At 38.4% G+C, this 25,571-nt stretch overlaps 1 protein-coding gene and 1 long non-coding RNA gene across 4 annotated transcripts; both read right to left on the bottom strand.

Moving 5' to 3' along the window:
- Positions 1-11,976: 11,976 nt before the first annotated feature.
- LOC307013993 lies at positions 11,977-12,497 on the bottom strand. The gene is made up of 3 exons (XR_013801120.1): positions 12,395-12,497; positions 12,163-12,236; positions 11,977-12,038 (listed from the first exon to the last, which is right to left on the bottom strand). It is a non-coding gene; the product is annotated as an uncharacterized lncRNA (long non-coding RNA).
- A 1,874-nt stretch (positions 12,498-14,371) lies between these two features.
- Positions 14,372-25,168, bottom strand: LOC307013831 (mast cell protease 1A-like). 3 transcript variants are annotated; one of them, XM_079641376.1, is made up of 5 exons: positions 21,056-21,412; positions 20,825-20,975; positions 20,560-20,692; positions 20,085-20,336; positions 14,372-14,657 (listed from the first exon to the last, which is right to left on the bottom strand). In XM_079641376.1, the coding sequence occupies exons 1-5, from the start codon at positions 21,111-21,113 to the stop codon at positions 14,505-14,507; spliced, it is 747 nt and encodes a 248-aa protein (XP_079497502.1). In that variant the 5' UTR covers positions 21,114-21,412; the 3' UTR covers positions 14,372-14,504. The 3 variants fall into 3 exon arrangements, with proteins under 3 accessions (XP_079497502.1, XP_079497501.1, XP_079497500.1); XM_079641375.1 differs by lacking the exons at positions 14,372-14,657; positions 21,056-21,412 and adding exons at positions 19,396-19,992; positions 24,993-25,168; XM_079641374.1 differs by lacking the exon at positions 14,372-14,657 and adding an exon at positions 19,396-19,992 and having other exon boundaries at positions 21,056-21,294.
- Positions 25,169-25,571: the final 403 nt, after the last annotated feature.

Here is a 25,571-nt window from a genome sequence, read left to right as displayed (position 1 = left end):
CTGACTATTTGTCTCTGGTGTTCATCAAGGTGAGTCAAATCCACAGGGGGATCCCACTGCTCATGCACAGGGGGGCTTTCACTGGAGATCTGGGCGTTGACATGGTGGATGGATGCAGCAGGTTTTTGGTCTGTTTTAAATATGTTTGCAGGATATACTGATCTGACTGACTGTACAGTTCCAATAATAGTTCTTGCTGCCATCGTAATGTCATGACTTGTAGTTTTTTGCACACTAACAATAACTATTGGGACTGTATCTGCCTTCACGGACACAAGAGTATCACAAAACTCTAATCCTTCAGGCCATTGTGGGTTCTCATTTGGCTCAAAAACCAGAGTTTTATCCTCTTTGAAAAGTGGAGCCTGGACTCGACACTCAAGTTGAATGGAGCTACGTTTAGTCACACTAACTCTCTCATTTGCTGTTCTTACATTACAGTCACATGTCTGTCTTACACTCACAGCATTACTAAAGGCTTTTGCTTTGTTTTTTCGAAGATGAGGAAAGGCAATTTTTACTGCCTGCACAAGCTTCTCTTTATCCCCATGTCTTTCCTAGCCTGGCTGACTGGCTATCACAAGGTGCTCAATGACATTAAAGCCAATAATGGGACACTGCGGTTGGTTACCTTTTAGCACTAGCATGGGTATTAGCAACTCGGTATCACTTGCAGTAAGTTTAAAGGACACTTCAAGCCAACCAACATATGGCATTTCTTTGCCATTGGCCGCTTCAATTTGTAAAGAGTCTATAGGGTCAATTAGCTCTGCTACATCTCTTAGTGGTACATCAGTTAAATGGCTTTCTTTCCATACCTCATCTATAGCACAAATTTGTGAGCCTGTATCCCAGAGGGCCTGAGTTTTCTGTTCGTGTAGGAAACACCTGATGAGGCACTTTTTCCCTACTAACTCTCTCACAGTAGCTGTTTTTTCTTTAGCATTATTTTGTTTGTGCTTGGATTTGTCATGTGACTGTGTCGCTTTCTTAATACCTGAACATGTGTATGTCTTACAATGCCTTTTGTGTGCAGGCCAATGGTTCTCCTGACATTCTTTAGAACAATACAGTGTAATTTTGCAAGTTGAACTGTATTGTAGTTCCTCACTCTTTTTCTCTTCATTACAATTTGCACAAGATTGGGACTTATCTGTGTGGCCGGTTGCTGCATGTCCCCTGGAAGCAACCCCTCCTAGTTTAAAGGACTCCGCCTTGTGGATCCCTCCACCCTCTGTGCCTTACAACCTACTCTGAAATGTTCACTGCTTCCACACCTAAAGCAACGCTGACAGTACTCGTCGCCTGCATGAGTACAGGAAACACACCTAGGTCGGGGGCGTGGTGCTGGGTAGTATCGCTGCGGTGCATACCCTTGTTGGAACTGAGCCGTTTCTCTCACTCGTGCAGGGTGGAATGCCGGTCGGTACTCCTGCACTGCTGCTGGTGGCTGCTGGTGGTACACGTCGTTGGCTTTGAATTCAGCCCTATAGGGAGAGGGTTGTTGGGGTGAAAACACAGGATAAGGGGCGGACATATTAGCTGGTTCTCTGCTTGGTGAGGGATGCTGTGGGTGTGCAGATGTGGCCGTTTGGATTGTTTCTCTGATTTGTGAGACCTCAGCTCTCAGGGCTTACAACAGCACCATGTCAGAGCGCATTCCTTTGATTTCTGACAGCAGATCAGGGGGCAGAGTAACAGTGTTTTGTTTGCTGGTGCTTTCCATTTCCACCGGAACTTCAGTGGACTTGACTGTATTCACATGTGTTACTCGTGATGGGGCAGCAAGTTTCTTTTTGTCCTGTCTCTCTTTTTCATTGGTGTACGCAATGTTCACTTTCTCCAGCAGCAGCTCATCTGAAGTGTTTATCTGCATGAGGAGAGGCTGCAGGTCACTTTTAATATTGTCGTTCTGTAGACCAGTCAGGACAGTATGCATGAAGAGACTCTGAACTAGTGCTGGGTCATATTTTAGGTTTGACTCGGCTTCTTGAGAAGCAAACAGGATTTTCTGTCTCATGTCCATGGTTCTAGTTTTGAGACGTTTCTTTACTACTCTGAACCTCAGAGGTGAGTTGTTTGTATAACTCTGTGGCACCTTTCTCCTGGTAATGAGACCGGAGAATTCGGCGGAGGGCAGGCAGCATAAGGTTTTCCTTCCCTTCAAGGTAACTCCGTAACTGCAGGCCTGGTGTGATGGCACGGATTACAGCATCAATGATCTCTGACTCTGGGTAGCCCTTACTAAACCCATTTTCAATTTGTCTGGCCAGACTAAAAAATGTGAGCCTATCTTTTTGTCCTGGCTCGCCTATTTGGCCTGCGATCTTAAGATCTTTGCGCGACATAGAGCTACTGGGGAGTGCTTGGGCCAGATGTTTTGCTGGGGTGCTGAACCCGGCAGGGTGGTACATGCTTGTGTTCATGAGGTCATGCATTGCATTTTCTTTTTCTTGTAATGAATGACAACCTTAGCGCCTCTACCTCCTTCTGGAGATTTTCCCTTTTGACACTTTGATTTAAGATTTCACTGTCATGTACATTTGTTGCAATTTGGGCTTTGTCTATGATATCCTGCACATTAAGAAGTTCGGACATGCCTTCATCCTCTAGATCGGCCATTTCTTCACGTTCATTATGCTTTGTGACATAAGAAATTAATTGACTGCGAGATTTACCAGTCACATGCTCATTATCCGGTCCTGAAATTTCCAGTTCATTGCACACTTTAATCAGTTGTTCTACAGTCAGTGTATACAATGCACCTGTAATCTCCAGCAGCAGCTTCTCCAATTCAGACTCCATTGTATCAGAGGAGTGGGCAGAATTAGCAAATGAGGGTTTATCTGACTTAATTTGTTTTTTTGCTGCTCCCTAGTGGTGACTTTTCGCACTTCAGGACGCAGATTACCAACGTTATCTGAAGATGACCTCGACTGCCTTGCCAAGCTCCTTTCTCCGATGACTGGGTTGTTAGATCGTAATATAAGACAAACATAAAATAACTTGGATTAAAATCCATTTGTCTAGAAATGTCAGGGACGCAGGATGCTAGTGTTACCTGATTCTGAGAGATTGACTTCGCCGTCCTCTAGTGGCTCACTGTTGTCCATCTCCTCCTCTTCGTCCTCCTCACCATCACTCCATCTTCCCAGCTAGCGGGGAACGTTGTCACAACTTTGGCTAACATTACCTACAGGTTCTAATAATGTTTTAAAGAAACGTTTTAATCTGATGTTCAAAGAACCTTTTTAGGATGTTTATTATTTCAGATAATGTTCTTATAAGGTTTAAGGTTAACTAAGACATAACGTTTTAACTGCAACATTCAGAAGATGTTTTGAGAATGTTATTAAGGCCTGAGATGACAGAAAGTGTTTTATAAAATGTTCCTTTAATGTGATATGTTAACAAAGGTGGAACGTTTTGCCTTCAACATTCTAAGGATGTGTTTTGGACGTTGTTGGGGTAACACATTAAAGATGTTCTTTATAAAACGTTCCCTCAATGTTACATGATAACAAATGAAGAACATTCTCCAAGAAACATTCTGAAAATGTTATTCTTTTTTTATAAAACGTTCCTGTGATGGTAAATATTAACACGGTCATGGTCATCGTCAGATTTATTTCTTCATTAAGTAAAATATTTATTACTAACAAACCTTAACTGTAAACTGATGTTTCATTTGATCATGATTTACCCCCATTTGATGTGACGGACCATCTGACCAGACAATCTACACGGTCCACCATGAGGGACTGCTTCAGACGTCAGACCTCAGAGGCTTCAGCAGCTCCATTTAGCATCTGCCTGCATGTTTAAATTGTCTCTGAAAGCCTAAGTATAGAAGTGGAGACACTCACAGACACTTAATGACTGCCCATTTTCCTGTAGTGTGTTTGTGTGATGACACAGAACCGGCGTCACTGCAGGATACCGACGAGACTCTAGCTCCACCTGTTGGTTTGTTAGAGTAGCAGCAACATCCACCAAGTGGGTTTAACTGACTGAGCTGTATTCACACTGTGTCTCAAATGAGTGGCACACTTTTACCTTGGTTCACCATTCATATTAAGCTCTCTCACAAAAAACAAATCAGAAAATGCTCAACTTAAAGAACTATGTTAATGCTTTGAACAATGGTTTAAATGAATATGTTTGAGTGTAATCCATTATGATTGTTTGTTAAAAATTGATTATTATCACACAACGCAGTTTCGCTCTGCTCTACAGAGCTTTATGGCATCACTTTGTTTAGTTTTTTTGCTACCGTTTTGGTTCACTTTCTCAAAGCCTACAATACCTGCTCATCACCAAACACCAGAATGACACAGTTAACAACTATGGTACAGATGGTGGAGTGTTTAGTATAGCCATTACCCTTCAGGAGTAGGAGAGACCAAAGCAAGAGTCCAACTAATGTTGTCCTGTGGATGCTACAACTCAATTGATAATAAAACACATAAAAAATCAATAAATGCCAAATTAAGTAACATGATGAAGGAACTTTGGGGGTTTATACGTTTTTAAGGTACATGGTGTCGTGGATATTTTAAACTCGTCAATACTGTAAAGATGTACAATGAGAGTAATCAATAATAAACTGGTGAGAGCAAGCAGCGTTGTCTTTCGTTGGTTCTTTATTCGAGGCGCCTCGAAGGCACAGGTCTCACAGAGTATAGGATAGTCTGCAGGAGTGTGCGCAATAGTCACAGAATAGCAAAGCTTATATACAAGATAGGGCGGGCAGACAGAGTTTTTGTGTAGCTAGGCGGAACGCCTCAGAAATCTGCTTTCACATGGATGTCTCATATTTTTATTAGACACCTGTGTCCTTGAGCTGTAGAAAGTATAATGGTTATCAGAATATGGAACTTCAAACTTTGTGTGAAGAGGAGTAGTTTCAACATAGTCTGCCAAATCAGCTCTGTGGCCTTGAAGCGCTTGAGAATAATAATCCTCATTAGAGACAACAGATGAAACAGCAAATATGAAGAAATGGTACAGTAGTGTTAGACAATGCTTTCAGAAGCATTTGGTTTTACCATAGCATAGCATAAGAAATTGCCACTACAATGGTTACATTCCCATAGGCAAAAAAGACTCCCAGTACATATATATCTACCTATTCAAACAATTAGGTCCTACTTTCTTTTTTTACATTTTTCATGTTGTGTGTGCAAAGGAGTTGGCAGATGAACTGCGGGTGTTAAATATGGTCTCAGTAGTTGTGAAGCAGGAAGGGGATCGTGCTCGATTCAGTCACACAATAAGAAAGGTGTAAAAACAGGTCACATATTATTGGAAGGCTTAACACTCATTCGACATAGTGTTCTTTATATTGCAGCTTCTTGGGTTTTTATTTTATTTTTTTGTTATTTTATTTTTATAGTTTTTTTCCCGAAAAATAAACACATACATACATAACGACACAGCCTGCTAAATGTATGAGCCCACTGTGCTCGGATTGGTCAGCTCGCCCACTCTGTTCTGATTAGTCAACCACCGTTACAGCGGAACATCAGTGTTTATGTGTTACAATGGCGTTAGCAACCAGGAAATGACACCAGTAATGACAAACCGATGAGAATGCTGCGTGGGGTCTGGGTGCCGTGTTGGCGGGACGTTGCGGGGCTTGCTGTTTCGTCCTTTGAGGCTCGAGGAGCGGACAGTGTGAGGTGGATTACTGGTGTCGTTTCCTTGTTGCTGCGTGGGGTCTGCGTGCCATTCCAGCGGACACAGCAGAGCTCAGCCTGAGCACTGCGGTGTCCACTGGCATGGCACTTGGTCTATATCCAGCATCCAGGGAAACACAGCGGGAAATCCACCTCACACTGTCCGCTCCAGTAGCCTCTGTAGAGCCTGCACTCTACAGAGGGTGTGCCTATTGTTCTATAGCTGTGTGCCAATTGGTCCATTTGGACTTAGTGACGTCAATAGGCCCCGGAAGAAAAAATGGAAAAAGAAAAATCTCCAACGAGGCGCTCTGAGGCAGCATAGACACATCTTTTCTGTGTTAAGAGTTTTACTTGCTACAGGTTGTACTTTGAGGCAGACCGTTTACATGCAGAAAAAGTCACATAACACACTACATATTTTCACTTCAGTAAAACATTGTCAAAGAGTGCATCCCCCAAAAACATTTCCTGCTTGTAACTAAGCCTTACTTTGACAAATATGTATGTAAAAATGTTTGCTGTAATAAATTACTTTGGTCTGACAAATTAAAGGTCCCTGTGAGTTTATATTTCTACTAGATTGACCTGATATGAAAAAACACAAAGTTACAGAAACATCTCTGACTGTTTTTTAAAAATCTTAGTATCTCACAATTTGCTGCTGTGAGCACAAAGTCCCTTCTCACCAGGCCCCCCCAACAGTTGTGGCGTCCTCGGACTTGCAGCGAGGCCATGTGCGGTCAAGATTGATGGGCAGCATCTCCTCCTCCAACAATATAAGAACCATCAGCCCCTGAAATACAACATCACAATTCATTAATAGCCTGTGTTTATCCAAATTGCTCTCAGTTGGCAGCCAATGCTGATTTATATGTCTCATCCATAGACTGTATATATTAAAAGGTCTCATCTTACCATTAAAGATGAAGAGCAGCAGTAGTAGGGAGCTGGTTGCCATGGTCTCTGCTCAAATTCACACCTTCCACTAAAGGTCTTGTCATTTTTGGAGAAGTAAAGATATTACTTAGTTTGTGGTCTTTATTGCTTCAGCGTGTTTGATAACAGTCAGTTGAAGTTTTGTAAAAGGATGGTTGGATTACAAAACACATGTAACTTGTAATGTTCAAAACAGGCTTTCATAATAGATGCAAAAAACTTTTAGTGTTAAAGACAACGGCCATATTGAGGCCCACAACGCGTTAAGGGTTAAAACTGCTGTATGTGTCACAGTGTACAAGATTAGAATTGAATGTCAAAGTTGTTTAGCAAAGGTGGACATTTTGAAAAAAAAGCTACGAATACACATTTCCTGGTTCCACCCCTGGTACATTGCAGCCTCTGTCAGAAGTGTGTGTGTGTGTGTGTGTGTGTGTGTGTGTGTGTGTGTGTGTGTGTGTGTGTGTGTGTGTGTGTGTGTGTGTGTGTGTGTGTGTGTGTGTGTGTGTGTGTGTGTGTGTGTGTGTGTGTGTGTGTGTGTGTGTGTGTGTGTGTGTGTGTGTGTGTGTGTGCGCGCGCGCGCGCGTGTGTGTGTGTGTGTGTGTGTGTGTGTGTGTGTGTGTGTGTGTGTGTGTGTGTGTGTGTGTGTGTGTGTGTGTGTGTGTGTGTAGGTGTGCATGTGTGTGTGACGCCATGTTGGCATGTTTTATTTTAATGAGCAATTTGGTTGGTAGACTAGTCAAATGCAACTGTCAGATACCCATATTCATTAAAGTGACAGAGACAAAAGCGTATGTGTGTGTGTGTCGAGAATTTTTACAAACTTTATTTTAATATTAGTGCTTAGATTTAACTCTTGCAAATTGTTGAAATAATTATGTATCTTTCCTCTTTTCACTAGTTTACATCACATGTATGTGAACAAGAGCTTTGTTGAAGAAATAATGTGGTTTAGTGTAATGCAACACATGGTAGACAGAAACACTCTGCTCTAACATGTAACTGAGTTCCTCAGTTATGTTGAAAATATTTTCAAATTCACCTGTTGAAACTGCAGTAAATGTCAATATAAAACTGCCATTTTAAGAATCAAGTATCACTGTTTTGATTACTAAACACTTGAAATATTTTTTGCATTTCTCATAATGATTTAAATACCATTTTGTGTACCCTGTTGAAGACCGTTACCATAGGAAACAAATACTGCAATATTTTTTATTTATTTTTATTTTTATCAAATGGTCATATTTATTCATCATTATTTGGATGCATTAATGAGGACATGGTTCATTTGTGCCTCGCGTGACACAGCCTAATCAAACATTTCTTTTACTTCTGTGACAAACTAGCTGAACCTCAGTAACCACAGTTTCCAACCTCAGATATGAGGGATGAAGACACCAGACTCATATCTTCAAGTAAAGTGTCATACAACGTGTCTTATCGTCTTGGTATACTGCTGTATGCCAGACACGTATGCAAACAGCGTTTGAAGTGGCTGCCCTTTGCCATTTTTTAGGAAAATAAGAAATAAATAAATAACATATATAATATTACGAATACTATTATTCACAACCTTTTCTCTCTCCTGAATGGTCATTCTCCATAATGTATGCGATTTACCAATAGTAGGACTGTTTCATTTTTAATCTTTTATATTACATTATCTTATTTATAGTCTAATGGGATGGCATTCATATCTTGGAACCTGGAATAGCTTCTTAGCGATGTCATAGGAACTTCACTATGGTTTGCTGAGGTTATATAGCTTCATTGAGCTATATAGAACATCAACATGTTATATTGTTATAAACTATTTAGGTTAGTTAGGTTAAAACGCAAGTTCCTTTATTTATTTCATTGTTTTTAACACACTTCTTCTGTAAACAAATCTTCTGTTAATCCCCTTGTATGAGTGTCTTGGCTGACCTGCTTCTCTGACTACCCAGCTAGACATTTTTGGTTCTAAAAACATTCTGAGAATGTTACATTCATTGTTCTAGGAATGTTTTCAGCGGGAAGTTTTCTTTTGGTTCCCAGAACGTTCTTCTGAAAGGTAGGATAACGTTCTCTAAAAACCTTCTTAAAATGTTTGGTGATAACCTTCTTAAAACATTTTTGATAACATTGGAAGAACATTATGCCCTACTATTCTTAAAACATTTTCAGCTGAAGCTTTTATTTTGGTTTCCCGAATGTTCTTCTGAAAGGTAGGATAACGTTCTCTAAAAACATTCTTAAAATGTTTTTGATAACATTGTTAGAACATTATGCCCTACTGTTCTTAAAATGTTTTCAGCTGCAAGTTAGATTTGTTTATGTTGCCAGAATGTTATTATTTTAGAGAAGGATAACATGCGTTATGTTTAAAACATTATGCAAATGTTCTGTGGTAACAATGTACTAAAATATTTTTACATTATTAGAACATAAAGACATAATATTCCTGTAATTCTTCAACTCAAAATTCCTGTGTAAGTGGACTGACCACTGTGGTCATTAGGATGACGTTGATAGTTTACTTAACTATTGGAATTTGACTATTAACACATGTAAAAGGATGAATCGGAATCAGCTGGTGAATGTAACATTTGTTTATTAGAAAAGGGGAGCTGGGAGTGGAGGTTGGTTATGGCAGTAGTGGGAAACAGTTGCTCCAGGGTGGAGAGGCCTGGCTGGTCTTGGGAGTGTGGAAGGCCTTGGATTCCTCTTGGGAGAGACATAAAAATGAGTGTGAGGCAAAAGCAGGCAAAGTTGTCAAAGAATATGCTGGTAAAAAGCTAGAGCGGCATGCAACAGAGCGGCACGCAACAAACCGTTCACGGCAACAATCCGGCAGGGAATGAGTGCAGGCTGCAGGCTTTCATAGTGTGGCTGATGAGCAGGTGGCAGATGTGGTTGATTGGAGATTGCTCCCAGCCGTGTAGAGCAGAGAGAGACACACAGTAGAAACAAACACATACAAACACTAACAGGGGTTTCAGGGACGGGCAGTGACAGTCGGTCCGTTCCTATATACAGTATATCTGCCGGTCTCAAATCTAAAGGGTGCAATAGTGTTTTTTATCCAATATGCATAAACAGCAGACACTGTTTATACGCAGCCCTCACAAACCACACACGGCCAGATAGCTTATCTAACAGATAGAATCTAAATACGAGACACAACCTTTATAGTCAGAAAAAAGTGTGATTTTTTCGGATATTTTACGCCTATAATATTATGAATACTGTGGGCCTATATACCTTAGTGTGATTATAAGTGCATGTGAGTGAATATTGGCATGCATAAATTCATTTATATGTCCTATTCATTGTCTCAATGCGCTCATACCTCTTAAGACAGTTATCACCAAAACATTTAAGAATGTTTTTAGAGAACGTTATCCTACCTTTCAGAAGAACATTCTTGGAACCAAAATAAAATGTCCCGCTGAAAACGTTTTAAGAACAGTAGGGCATAATGTTCTAACAATGTTATCAAAAACATCTTAAGAAGGTTACCACCAAACATTTCCAGAATGTTTTTAAAGAACGTTATCCTACCTTTCAGAAGAACATTCTGGGAACCAAAATAAAACGTCCCGCTGAAAACATTCCTAGAACAACGAATGGTAACAAACATGTCTAGCTGTGAACTCACACATGCCACCGCAAACATGCAATATCTGCTTACAGCTTATCATGAATTACGTGCATGTTTGTTTTTTTCCAAAGGAAAATATGGTGACATCAGATTTTTTTTAAAGCATCCTTTTCAAACAAATGCAACAAGTTTGTTTTTTAAAGCGCTCTAGAAATAAATCTGGCGTTGACCATGACCGTGTTAATATTTGCCATAACAGGAACGTTTTATAAAAAAAAATAACATCCTGAAAAAAAATTCAGAATGTTTCTTGGAGAATGTTCTTCATTTGTTATCATGTAACATTGAGGGAACGTTTTATAAATCTTTAATGTGTTACCCCAACAACGTCCAAAACACATCCTTAGAATGTTGCAGGCAAAACGTTCTACCTTTGTTAACATATCACATTAAAGGAACATTTTATAAAACACTTTCTGTCATCTCAGGCCTCAATAACATCCTCAAAACATCCTCTGAATGTTGCAGTTAAAACGTTATGTCTTAGTTAACCTTAAACCTTATAGGAACATTATTTGAAAAAATAAACATCCTAAAAAGGTTCTTCTAACATCAGATGAAAATGTTTCTTTAAAACCTTATAAGAGCCAATAGGTAACGTTAGCCAAAGTTGTGAGAACATTCCCCGCTAGCTGGGTAAGCAGCTCAAGAAATAAATATCTGCCTGCACAATCCAATCTGTTTAATTGAATGAATTGAATGAAAGAGAAAACGATATTTGAAAAAACATTTTTATTTTTTCCATTGCATTAAAGAGCAAACACTCAGTGACTAAGACACATCCTTTCCTACCAAATACAATACAATTGTGCTGAAGCAAAGCTTTTTGAAATGTTGTTATATTTCTTTCAAACATTTCCTCGCTTTAATACAGCGGTTTATCCAGGAACGGTATGCTGAGATATTAATGTAGACGTTGGGTAAACCTGGGAAGGAACAGTTGTCGTTGACAGTCGCAATTCCAACAGCTTTCCCCTTGCACACGAGGGGTCCACCAGCATCTCTCTGTGAGCAGGAAATATCTTTATTTGTTAAAAAGATTATGCATGATGTTATACCTTCTTTTGGAATAAGAAACAAATGTATCTATAAAACATACCTTACAAAATCCTCCCTTGTCTGTTGTCAGTTTTCCACCTGTACAGATAGCATTGGCACAAAGTCCAGGAATCTGCACTTTGCAAGCCTTCGGGCTGATGACAGTCACATCCACCACACGGAGCTGATCAACATGATCATTGTCATTGTTATCCACTGGACCCCATCCAGCTACTTGGCACTTTTCTTTTAAATCATTTTCAGGGTCTTGAAGTTGAATTTTTTCTGGTAGATCTTCTGGTTTTTGGGAATTTATCTTGAGACGAATAAAATCAAAAAGCAGTTTTTCAAAACACAGTCTTACTCTACATCATAGGTCAGGTACAAATTAATTTGTTGGAGCACATGAGTCACTTAAATAAAAGTTATTGCGAGCAGTATTAGAGTAAATCAACAGTTTTTTGGTTGTGCTGTGCAAATATTATAAGCAGGAATATGTATTACTATTTGCTTCCCCCCGTTTATTTCCATTTACCCCCACTGAATTAAACTCAGTTGTTTAATTTTCTTCAAACCAAGGTACTACTGGGATGAATAAACTTACTTCAATGAGCATGATGTCAGTCCCAATTCCAGGTGGGGGTTTGCATGTGGATCTAATGTGTTCTTTTATTTTATTGCCAGGTTTGCTGAGATCGTAGGTGCCGAGAACAACTATTACTTTTCCTTTTTTGTCACTGAAAAATACATCAGTGAGAGGTTATTGTTGTATTTTGTAAAATTGCGACAACACAGAACAAATGAAACATGCTTTTTACATCAAATAACAAAACATTAGCTCGAAAAGGAGGAGTAACTTACAATTTACACCCCCCATGGGTGACAACAAAATGTTTGCTGACAAGGAATCCTCCACATATGTGTTCATCGTCTTCCTGCACCGATACCATATACTTCATCAAATCATCGTTGGCAATTTCCCCATTTATGATTTTACTTCCAAGTACTGTAATCATATGAATAAAATAACAAACAGTTAAAACTAGCTATTATCTAATTTTCAGGATGAAGAAAAGTCATCAGAGCAATTTACCATTTTGATCTTGGCATGCCAGAAGAAAAAGGAAGCAGAATCTTGTAGAGCCCACACATCGTGGCCACATGATGATCAGCCCGCTGTCAAGTGGAACCTTTTTACCGCAGAGTTCGAACTACACAATATGATTGCCATCTATTTATCTTCACTTCCAACCACATCCTGCGGGAGATGTTATCTTTGCAACATTGCAAAGAACATACATCATGTAAATACTATGTGTTAGGACATACATTTATAAATTCCTCCTCTTCCTTCATGTTACTCCCCATCCATTTTCACAAAGATCTTTTATAAACCTATTACTTGCATCATTTCCTGTGTCAGTGTGGCGATGCAGTTGTTTTGACATGTGTATAATTTCAAATGTATTTCTTAATTTGTTCAGCTTTATTTCTATTGATATTGGAATAAAATAAATACTTTAACATGTAAATGGAAGGGGTTATTTACATATAAGTTATTTTTTAGTATTGCATATTTGGACCAAATTGTAAGTAAAGGTTGTGCATTAAGCAGTCGGACGGCAAACCTGCATCCTGCATGATTGCTGCCGTTAGTAGGTGAAACTGCCAGTAACCAGGACTTTCCCACAAGCTATGTAGAAGTTAATAAAAGTGACCAGCTGGGGGTTTTCTATTTAGCCTCTAAAGCCTACATTTGGTTGCCTATGTCACATTTTAAAGCCACTATTTCATCGTACACACAGAAACTTATGACTGTTAACCCAATTTTGACATGTAGTGAAATATTGAACAACATTAAGTCCTTGTGCATTTTCCCCTCACTCTGTAAATAGCTATTCATATTTAAAACCACACCTATTCCTAACCAGCATTTTTGTAACTGAGCATCATTAGACCTTAATAGTATTTTTTTATGAATCTATTGAAACCTTCCCCACATGTTATACTTAATTGATATACTGTACTCCACATAATGGCAGCAAGCGTTTTTCTATTTATTTATAATAATGATACTACACTTTATTAATATAGCACCTCTTCAGATCTGCTTTTAATCTGTAATTAATGTTGTGTTTTATATATTTGAAGTGTGTTGTTTTAATTATGTTTTCTTTTTTCTTTTTTACTGTGTAAAGTGTCTTTGAGTTTCTAGATAAGCAATCTTTAAATAAAATGCATTATTATTATTATTATCATCATTATTATAGAACCTTTAATGCAAGGTGCTTTACAGATACAAAATAAAAAAGGAGGAACATAATTAAAAACAAAAGAGTTATATCACAGAACCATAAAACAATACAACATAAACAGTTATACCTCTAAAATAACTCCAAATTAAAAGATAGTTCTTCAATTTACTTCAATGGAGTTTGCTGTTCTAAGGTCCAATGGGAAAAACATAAAGCAGCCTCCCCAGATTTCTTGTGTATTACTTTAGGTACTTCTTAAAGAAATGCATCGGAGGATCTGAGTGTCCTTGTTGGGTTATAAAAAGAAAGGCAGTCCCTGGTGTGTGTAGGGGCCGGGTTATGTAAACATAACATGTGATCCCTTTTTTCTGTGTTTGTTCAAATTTGGCCGCAGCATTCTGAATGAATTGCAATTTCTTTAAAGATTTTTTTTGGAGACCACGAGAATTGCAGTAGTCCAAGCGACTAGTAATAAAAGCATGTAAAACAATTTCAGCTGAGTTAGATTTCTGATACTGTTTACCATTTTTTTACATTAGTTATTCTATTGAAGTGCGTTCTCTGAGTGTTAAAAGTTGTTTATAATCCGACATTGAAACTATGGTGACGTCACATGCTCAACCTCTCCAAGTGCAGGATCTCATTATGATTATTTAAACATACAAAAAGAATGTATACTGATGAAATAAATCTTGATAGACCAATCTGTGACACCACAAAGCCTCCATATTACAATGAATGTTTGCTGAAGTAAAACTTTTTCCTATAAGTGATTCAAACCTCATGTGTTCGGATAAAGAAAAGAGAAAACAACATTTGAGACTTTTGCTTTATTTTGCTTTTCCATTAAAGAGCGAACACTGACCGAGCAGCTGAGACACAACCTCTCCTCCTAAATACATTCAAAGCGTGCTGAAGCAAAGCTTTATGATATTGCATATTAAGCTTTTAATTGATGATACTGTTGATCCAGCCAAGGTATTTGGAGATCTCTGTGTAGACGTTGGGATAATTTGGGTAGTCACAGATGTTGTTGTTGTTGTTGAAAGACACAACACCAACAGCTATCCCGTCGCACACCAGAGGACCACCAGAATCACCCTGCCAACAAGGAATATTATTCATTATTGATTATTTTATTTTAGATTTTTAAACCATTTTTATACCAGCTTACATTTTACATCAACAAAGAGAAATCATACCTGACAGAAGCCTTTGTCACTGCCATAACCGCCGGCACAGATAACACCGGAAGTAATACCACCCCATAACTTCTTAGAGCATGCGTTCAGGTTTATGACAGACACATCCACCATCATCAGCCTATCAACAACTCCACCACCAGTCTTTGTGAAACCCCATCCAGCTACTTGGCAGGTTTTCTTTTCTTGAATGTGAATATTAGAAGAAGTTTTTTGTTCCCGGCAACTTTCCTCGACAGCTGGAGATGAAAAAAATCTCAAAGTAAATCTCACAGAACTAGCAATGTCTGTAATATAAGATAATACTTTTTTATTCTTCAGACTTTAATGTAAAAAAAAATGGCTGAATATGAAGCTGAAAGTTAAATTATTAATTTGATCCCAAAAAAATGTATACTTACTTTGAGGGGCATGATCTCATTACCTTTGTCTACTTGGTAATAGGATCGGTATTTGTATCTCTTTTCAATGATTCTTACATTTTCTTCACCAACTTTGCTGAGATCGTGAGTGGCAACAACGACCCTGTCCGGTTCACTAAATGAAAGATAAGATAATATTCAATATTGAAGATATTACTTAAAAATAAAGGTGGTTAATATCTTGAAGACTTTTCAAATTGCTTTCTAATTGAATGATTCAAAGATAGCGGATAAAGGAAGTTATACCCACTCGACGCTACAGTGCGCAGCAGTGAGCACAAAGTCTTCGCTGATCAGGAATCCTCCGCACATATGTTTCTCGTTTTTTTGCATGGAGACTAAAAACTCGTACGTATCATCTGGGGCTATTGCTCCTTTTATGATTATATTACCATCTGCTGAAATAAGTAAAAGGTCATACTGTAGGTTAATTTCAGTTAATGATTGAAGCATAATAAACAGAGTTCGGAGTATTACCATTTTGTCCGAGAGATGTCAGGACAGGACCTGAAAAAGCAGAAGTTGATGCCTGCAAAACAAGTGACTTGCCTTTGATCTTTGGGGCATTAAGTCGATCCTTTTATGCAGCACTTTGTCTGATTAACACATAGATTATTTTGAATTCTGACCACATCCACATGCAATGTTTGTCTGCAAGTTTGCACTAGCACATTTCATTAGCCCCCCTCTTTGCCGTTGTTTTTTGTTTTGCTTAAGCAGCCCACTCAAACATTTCCTGTGAATTCTGCAACAAACCAGCTGAACCACAGAAACTTGTTTCCTGCTTCACTTCTGAGCGAACATCAAAGTTGTGAAACTAATACTATTTAATCACTTTGATCATAATTTCACAGACAAATGATCTAAATGTAAAATCTAAATTGGGGGTGAATGGCCGCTTCCTTCATATCAATCCCAACTATATCTGCAAAGTCTTGAGACTGTGTGTGACACAGTTGCTTAAGGTGACAACATCTATCCACAGACACATGAGTACTAGGAATATGTTAATTTAGTAGAGTCCTTTTCATTTGGCTCTATACAAATAACATTTATGATAAATATAATCTTAAATTCACCCTGTTCTATATTAAAAGCTAATATTATGGGGACATGACCAAGTGATGCGAGTGCATTCATCAAAATCAAAAAGCTTAAATGATCTGCACAGCCACACTTAATGTTCAATGTTTCCAGACAGACATCCATTAATCTAATTTTACAGGCAGATTGGCAACCAGGCATAACAGTTATGGTAGCAGGGATATTGAAAAAAAAACAAAAAAACAATATGCAGTGCAAATGTTAGGCCTTTACTCGAATATGAAGATTTCTTAAAAGGCCCAACCAGTCACTTAATGACATTAATAACTTAGGATTTCATGTCTTGTAAGAAAGTAAATCCTAATAATTAAAAGATTAAAATGTATTTAAATGTCCTCTTTCTAAAGAATAAGAAACACTTCATTCAAGGCCGCATTACAAACTAGATATCCTGCAACTGCCCTCTGCATATACGTGTTTTAATATTATGTTGTTTGGCACGCGGAAATTTCGAGGCTGCACATGTGTATCCTCCGCGGTCTTAAAATCCCCACATTGTTTTGCGCACAGACCAATTTCCAAATCTTTAGCGGAAATCGCGCTCCATTTAAGGCGGGGCCTCGCATATGACGCACACACACTTGTTAGCCTGTTCCACCGTGTTAAGGTTGTTTAATAGGGTGTGGGATTCTGGCCAACTTCCTTCAGTGTGGAAACAAGCGATAATAGTGGCCATCCTAAAGCCAGGGAAAGACCCTTCAGATCCATCTAGCTACAGGCCTATTGCCCTGACATCTCATTTATGAAAAATCATGGAAAGAATGGTTACAGAAAGGTTAACATATATCTTAGAAAGTAAAGCTCTGTTGTCCCCATATCAAAGTGGGTTCCGTAGGGGTCGGAATACAGTGGATTCTATATTGTGCTTAGAATCAGACATCAGGAAAGCACAGACCAACAAGGAAGTAGTGATTGCAGTCTTCTTTGATATTGAAAAGGCTTATGACATGCTCTGGAAGGAAGGACTACTAATCAAGTTAAAATCATTGGGAATTGGTGGTAAAGCATATCATTGGGTTATGAATTTTTTACTGGACAGGAAAATACAAGTAAGAGTAGGTGCAGAATATTCAAGTGTTTATGCTGTGGAAAATGGTACTCCGCAAGGTAGTGTATGTAGTCCGTTGCTGTTCAATATAATGATACATGACATTTTTAATCAAGTTCATCCAAGTGTGGGAAAATCTTTGTATGCAGATGATGGGGCGTTGTGGGCAAAAGGCCGCAATGTAGCACATGTTGGAAAGAAAATACAAGCTGCAATAGTTGAAGTGGAGAAATGGACAAATAAATGGAGATTCAAACTGTCAGTAGCTAAGACGCAGGTCATTTATTTTATAGAACGGCATAACATTGCTCCTATATTGTTAAAATTGTATGAGCAACCTCTTGAACAGGTTAATACAATAAGATTTCTTGGTGTTTGGTTTGACAGAAAGCTAACATGGAGCAATCATATAGGAAAAGTTCAAAATAAATGTAAAAAAGTCAACAATGTACTTCGGTGTTTGGCGGGACAGCAAGGGGAGCGAGTAGGTCATCACTTCTGAATATATATTGGGCACTCATGAGACCTGTATTCGATTACATACAGCAGCTGTGTCTTGTTGTGGTGATTAGTTCTGAGTGCATCTATACCTGCCTGTTTTCAACTGTTCTCCTCCAGTGCGTCGTTAATGTTCCCTGGTGTGGTTCGCCACAGTGCTCGTCACTACTTTAATCCTCTTCTACCCCGTTGATGTTCTCCCTGTTTGTTCTAAGTTTAGTTTTTTCTTGTTTTTTCTTTTTTAAGCTCCCTTTTTGTGTTATCTTTACCTGCTTGCATACCTGTGACATGTTATTGCTGTTTTACTTTTATGTAATTTTCTTTAAAGCTACAGTAAAGACAGACCTCTTATTTCAAGTTTTGGTTAGGCCCACTGTTTGCCACTTACAGGACTATTTGGGCTGTCACGGTCTTACAGGTGGTTTGGTACGGTGTGGAGATGTTTTATTTGTATTTCATGCTTTTTCGCTGTTTTATCTCCCGTGTGCTTCTGTCTTGCAGTATGAGTGTCGGCTTTCTACGTGATATTGGTGCTGGTTTTAGAGCCTTCCCAATATTCTCCTCTGACTGCGGGTTTCCTGGACATGCTCTCCTGTACTGGTAGGCCTGTTTTTGTCCCCCTATTTGTGGATAAGACTTGGTAACAGTAAGTGAGCTTTAGTTGCATTGATCTAACGAGTAAAGACTGCCAATACCGTTATTGTTTGAGGTGGACATTCTCGACACATGCCACTGAAACCTTTGTTTGAAATCGACAACAAACTAAGAAACCACAGAAACCAGCAGATACAGGTTTGAATATTTATGTTCTCACGGTTATGCAGCAATGATTTAGTTAGTAGGCCTCGATGCAAGGGAGAACAAACACAGATCTAGTTAGGCCATTAATTACCTTGTTTCTCATGTAACATTATATATTATAAACTCACATGTTTTGTTTTTGAAAGAACTTTGAAAGGATTCGACTGATTATAACATTATTCATTATACACATCTGACTACAGTATTCACAGTTTTTCTCACCACAAATCCATATTCAGTTACACTACCAACACATGTAATATTTGATAAACATATTGCAAGCTGTTGCTCTCATATCATTCTACTGTATATACTCAGTAGAAAAGGCCTGTGTTGGACCACAGAGCTGCACAGTTTCTCTGCTTTTTGACCATCAGTGGGCGCCACTCCTATCAGTGTTTGTTATCATCCTTTGCAGTGCATCTGAGTCCAAGGCAAACAAATGTATGTGTCATCGGTCATGCTTGTGTGTTTGAAATATTTATTTTTCTGTACTCCCTCCCTGTGCCCTGTAGTTACTTTTATGTTACTGTCCATTGATTAAAGTAAACTATTTTGACAGCCAAAATAGAGTGTGGCATTCTACAAAGTTAAAACATAATTGTTCATTATTAACTCTACGACAAGCAATAGCGCCACAAAGGAAACAAACTCATTAATGCACATTTTTTAATAACACCGCAGGTAGAAACATTTCAAATTCATAAATGCAGTTTTGAAGAAATCATAAAAAATAAAATCTGCCACCATTTAACCCTCCGAATTTTTTTTGAAAAACTTGCAGACTTTTAGTACATCTACTTTAGAACAAGTCCTTTGAGCATCAGATCTGAGACCATTGCAACTGGTTAAGGGGTACACACACTTCAACCTGTTTCATTAGGGTCAGGTGTGAACATGTTAACTCATCTTGGATGACAAATGCAAACCAGCTTAAGTGGATTTGAAGTTTCTTTGTGCAACATTACCAACACGGTTAGCTACATGTGATACAAAACTGGCTTTACTTTCAAGAGAATACATGACCCTTTGTGTTTGAAAAAGGTGAACAACAGATGCAACATATGTAGATGTACATGTTGATATAATATTGGTGAACTGACAAGCAACAATGTTTGTTATGAACAAAGCTTTTATTTTTCAAGTTTTGAGATGACATTTAAGGAGCCAGTACAGTGCAATAAGAGTATGTTGATCTGTTACATTTAACAATCATTCATCATCTTTCTGATCCAGGGAAGGAATTTTGATACATCTGTGTACACATTGGGCCTATTTGGGTATCTGCAGTTCTTGTCCCAGTTGTAAGACACAACACCAGCTGCCTTCCCGTTGCACACCAGAGGACCCCCGGAATCACCCTGTGAGGAGGAAGAAGCTATATTAGTTCATTTTCTTTCTAATAACCTTTTTATAATGAGACCATACCCCTATGACAGGAAAGGAAGCATACCTGACAGAATCCTTTATTTGTGCCATATCCACCAGCACAGATAACTTTTTCAGGAAGCATGTTAGGCCATTCGTTCTTACAGACATCCAGGTCAACAATGGGCACATTCACCATTTGCAGCTCATCAGGTTCACCAACACTTGTTCGGCCCCATCCAGCAACACTGCACGTTTCTCTATTTGCAATCCTAGTCTCAGTTTCTGGAAGTAAAATTGGCTGCAATCTTTGGTTCAGTTGAGCTTTCTTGGACAGCTGGAGAAACAAAATCACAAGTGAAAATGAGTGAACAAAACTAGAAAATACAGAGGTATGATAGAGGATACTTCGTATCCCCATATCAGACCTCAAGCTTGAAAATAGTTGCTTGAAAATGAAGCTGCTCATAGTATTGATGTAAATGCTTTGTTGTTTTAACGGTTTTGTTGAGACTAAAAGTGAATTTAACAGAACATCAAATTACTGGAACTCTACTTACTTTGAGGAGCATGATGTCCGACCCCTCTTCAACTTTCTCATAACATCGATGCTTGCATCTCTTCACATTGTATCTCATTGTGTCATCAATATTCTTGAGATTGTGGGTACCAAGAACAACACTTGTAGGATTCCTAAGCAAATGATCATCAAGAGGCAATCAGTAGTGTTTATTAATAGCTGCTGCATGTTTTGCAAAAATAAGGTTCTTTGGATTGGTCCAATAACATTAATCATTGAGTATTGAAAGAGCAAAGGTAACCCACCCATCATCACAATGTGCAGCAGTGACCACAAAGTCTTCATTGATGAGGAATCCTCCACAGTAATGTTGGTTCATGCTGTTCTGGACCGAGGCCATAAACAGCATTTTGTTCTCCGGGACCTTTTCACCATTTATGATTTTACTCCCATCCGCTGAAAATAAGTAAAAGGTCATACTGTAGGTTAATTTCAGTTAATGATTGAAACATAATAAACAGAGTTCGGAGTATTACCATTTTGTCCGAGAGATGTCAGGACCTGAAAAAGCAGAAGTTTGTGTAGAGCATGCATGATGCCTGCAAGACAATTGACTCGCCTTTGTTCTTCGGGGCATTAAGTTGATCCTTTTATGCAGCACTTTGTCTGATTAACACATAGATTATTTTGAATTCTGACCACATCCATGCAATGTTTGTCTGCAAGTTTGCACTAACATATTCCATCAGTCAGCATTTTGCCGTTTTTTTTTGTTTTGCTTAAGCAGCCCACTCAAACATTTCATTGTGAAATCTGCAACAAACCAGCTGAACCACAGAAACTGGTTTCCTGCTTCACTTCTGAGCGAACATCAAAGTTTTGAAACGAATACTATTTAAACACTTTGATCATAATTTCACAGAAATGAACTAAATGTAAAATCTAAATTGGGGGTGAATAGCCGCTTCCTTCATATTAATCCCAACTATATCTGCAAAGTCTTGAGACTGTGTGTGACACAGTTGCTTATGGTGACAACATCTATCCACAGACACATGAGTACTAGGAATATGTTAATTTAGTAAAGTCCTTTTTAATTTGGCTCTATACAAATAACATTTATGATAAATATAATCTTAAATTGACCCTGTTTTATATTAAAAGCTAACATTTTGGGGACATGACCAAATGATGCGACTGCATTCATCAAAATCTGCACTTATCTTTATAGCTTAATGATCTGCACAGCCACACTTAATGTTCAATGTTTCCAGACAGACATTAATTAATCTAATGTTACAGGCAGATTGGAAGGATATTGAAAAAATTAAAACCAATATGCAGTGCAAATGTTAGGCCTTTACTCGAATATGAAGATTTCTTAAAAAGGCCCAACCAGTCACTTAATGACATTAATAACTAAGGATTTCATGTCTTGTAAGAAAGTAAATTCTAATAATTAAAAGATAAAAATGCATGTAAATGTCCTCTTTCTAAAGAATAAAAAACACTTCATTCAAGGCCGCATTACAAACTAGATATCCGGCAACTGTCCTCTGCATATATACGTTTTTAATATTATGTTGTTTGGCACCTATAACTCTCCTTATTTCTTAGTGGTACCAAGCTATTGTGTTTGTGATTTGGAGGTATTTTATCCTGGGGTTATTTCATGACCTTGGCATTTCTGTTTCCTGTTTTATTTAAATCACTCTCTTTGTTTCATTGACTTCCTGTTTATGTGGTTTCCCACTTTATGTGATTGTTAATTTCCTTCCACTGTATTTGTTCTTAAATGTGTTTTTATTTCATTTTGTAAAGCACTTTGGGTTGCCGTGTGCTGAAAGGTGCTGTATAAATAAAATTGCTTTCCAACTGTTCTCCTTCAGTGCGTTGTTAATGTTCCCTGGTGTGGTTAGCCGCAGTGCTCGTCACTACTTTAATCCTCTTCTACCCCGTTGTTCTCCCTGTTTTTTCTAAGTCTAGTTACTCTTTCTTGTTTTGTTCTTTTCAAGCTCCATTTTTTTGTTATCTTTAGCTGTTTTAGCTCCGGTGTGCTTCTGTCTTGCAGTATGAGTGTCGGCTTTCTACATGATATTGGTGCTGGTTTTAAAGCCTTCCCAATATTCTCCTCCGACTGCGGGTTTCCTGGACATGCTCTCCTGTACTGGTAGCCCAAATTTGTTTTAGTTTTTGTCCCCTTATTTGTGGATAAGACTTGGTAACAGTAAGTGAGCTTTAGTTGCATTGATCTAACGAGTAAAGACCACCAACACCGTTATTGTTTGATGTGGAGATTCTTAACACATGCCATTGAAACCTTTCTTTGAAGTCGACAACAAACTTAGAAACCACAGAAAAAAGTTTCCAGATACAAGTTTGAACATTTATGTTCTCACGGTTATGCAGCAATGATTTAGTTAGTTGGCCTCGTTGCAGGGGAGAACAAACACAGATCTAGTCAGAACATTAATTACTTTGTTTCTCAAGTAACATTATTTATAAACTCACATTTTGTTTTTGAAAGAACTTTGATGAAAGGATTCAACTGATTATTACATTATTCATTATACACATTGGCTGACAATAAATAATGTTATTATGAATACATTTGCCTCTGAGTCCTGCATGAACTGTGCATAGACTGTATTTTAACATTGGTCACATGGTGGTAACCATATAGCCATATAGGTAGCCAACTATTTTCTCAGGTTGTAGGCCTACTTGGTGCAAAAAGGTTGAACCACTGCTGGAGATTATGTTACAGTCCAATAATTAAAGTAAACTAGTTCGACAGCCAAAATAGAGTGTGGTATTCTACAAAGTTAAAATATTGAGGTCCCGTGTCATGCTTTTCCGGTTATTACCCGTCCCCTTGTGTGTTATGTAGCTTTTTATGCATGTAAACCGTCTGCAAAGTCACAAACCCTCAAAGTACACCCTGTAGCGAGTAAAGCTCTGGCCCAGAACGCCTCGTTGGAGATTTTTCTTTTTCCATTTTTCTCTGACCAGTGACCACAAAGTCTTTATTGATGAGGAATCCTCCACAGATATGTTTGTTTCTGCTGTTCTGAACCGAGGCCATAAACTGCATTTTGTTCTCCAGGACCTTTTCACCATTTATGATTTCACTACCAAGTGCTGAAAAGAAGGATGAGTTAATACTGCATATGTAGAAAAGAGACATGTGGGAATCTTACCATGAAGTCCAAGAGTTGTAAGAAGTTGCAGCAAACTGAACCTGTTGTCTTTGGGTGTCGTGGAAACCCTTTGATAAACCAGTACCCTCAGTCAGCAACCCTGTGCAAACTTTAATTGTGTTAAAGTGACGATTGCATGTGGTAGTATAGAAATGACAACTCATGAAGTGTTGCAGATGTTTCAGTAGATATAAGGCCTGTGGTTCTGCGGCCTCCACAGCCTGAAGCACATGAATTATGTGAACAGCACGGCTGAGTTTTCACATGGTGAACAATTTATTCTATACAACATTTGATGTAATTTGCTTGAAGTGATCCTTTTTTATCTATTTAAATATCAAGTATCGTGTTTTTTCTGAAAATGTTGGGATATTCTTGTCACTGTTTGGATAATACTTATCCTTAATGTGACTAAATAAGCTTTAGTCACATTTAGTTGGATGAAATATGTGAAAAATAATCAAAACTGTATGGACCTATTTCACATTTGGGCTGTTGTCTTTGTATTACTGCGATGTTGCACCATAAATAAAACAAGTTGCTATAACCACAGTTTCCATCTCAAAGTCTGAGTGTCAGAATTATCACAGTCAAGTTTGAAGATAATTCTGTGAAAACATGTCAACACTGACTGACAAATAATCTAAAAGAGCATTGTGGCTCATTAGTCAGTGTTTTACCAAAATGTGTTATAGATTAGATATGTTTTTAGGAGCTTTCACTCTTTTGAATTGTAATTTGTTTGCATAAAAACAGCTTTTTTGTGTTTGTTTAAATTAATTAGTCAAAATTGTCGCGTTAACGGCGGTAATTTTTTTTTTTTAATTAATTGCGTTAAAAATATTTAACGCATTTAACGCATGTGCAGAATGGCCCGCCCCATACATCCCACCAGTAGCAGCGCCAGGGTATGGCTGGGGTAGGCTACACCCATAACAAGAAATGGCTTAGCCCCATCATGAAAAATAATGTTAAAGTAACCAAAATAAAGTCCGCCAACTCGCGCCGAGAATTGCACAAACAGCAGTTCGTGATTTCAGTAGCCACTTGTCTGGAAATACCGAAGACAAGAAACGGTTTTGAAAACTTTTGTCACGTAGTGATCGTCTTCTCAATAGAATCAAGATAACGGCGTGGTGTTGTTGCGGGAAGTCCCGACGCAGAATACTTTTGCTGTAGAACAGGGGTGGACAGAACTGGTACGCAGGTTATGTGCGTAATCTGAAATGCGTACCGTCACTTGTGTCACAAAGCGCATTTGCGTTCGACGTACTTGTGCAGCTTTTCCAGAAGGCGGTTAGATCACCGGACGACAGAGTCGGTCTCCGTGTGCACAGACAGGGCTGCTGTTAACGTCGGTCTGTACAACGGAATTGTGCCAAAACTACGCCAACCGGCTGCGGAGGGAGACTCCCCCCCCTTCACTGGAGAACTGTGCTAAAACAGCTGATCACAACGTTCACAATCTGTGGTCACGAAGTACTCCACTAGCCCCCCCCCCCGTCGACTTTCCTGAAGTACTCCCCCGTTGATAGAAATCAACACGTAATGAATTAAGACCCCACGGTTTGATGATTGATAGGTGTTTGGGCTGTCTTTCATTTTGACACACAGAAAAATGTTATAATAAACATACGTTAACATTAACGTATGTTAAATGGATATATCCGCCTCCTTTCATTTATCTTTCCATTCCCACAACAATATACATAAAGAAATGGCATATTTTGGACATATGGTGATTAATCATGATTAATTCATTTTTAAGCTGTGATTAATCTGATTAAAAATTGCAATCGTTTGACAGCCCTAGTTTAAATCAATAGGTTGAATTGCTTTTATCTGCTATAAT

Source organism: Notothenia rossii, assembly GCF_949606895.1.
Source record: "Notothenia rossii genome assembly, chromosome: 7".
NCBI lineage: Eukaryota > Metazoa > Chordata > Actinopteri > Perciformes > Nototheniidae > Notothenia > Notothenia rossii.
The sequence above is the reverse complement of the archived record's forward strand: the minus strand, read 5'-3'. Positions and strand labels throughout refer to the sequence as shown.

Bases quoted from the DNA above. Each gene is read 5' to 3' on its own strand.
- LOC307013831 (XM_079641374.1), bottom strand. From the start codon at position 21,113: ATGCATGCTCTACACAAACTTCTGCTTTTTCAGGTCCTGACATCTCTC. The intron at 20,976-21,055 runs GTAATACTCCGA...ACTTATTTTCAG, and splicing joins GACATCTCTCGGACAAAATG to CGGATGGGAGTAAAATCATA. The intron at 20,337-20,559 runs GTAAGTAGAGTT...TTGTTTCTCCAG, and splicing joins CGGACATCATGCTCCTCAAA to CTGTCCAAGAAAGCTCAACT.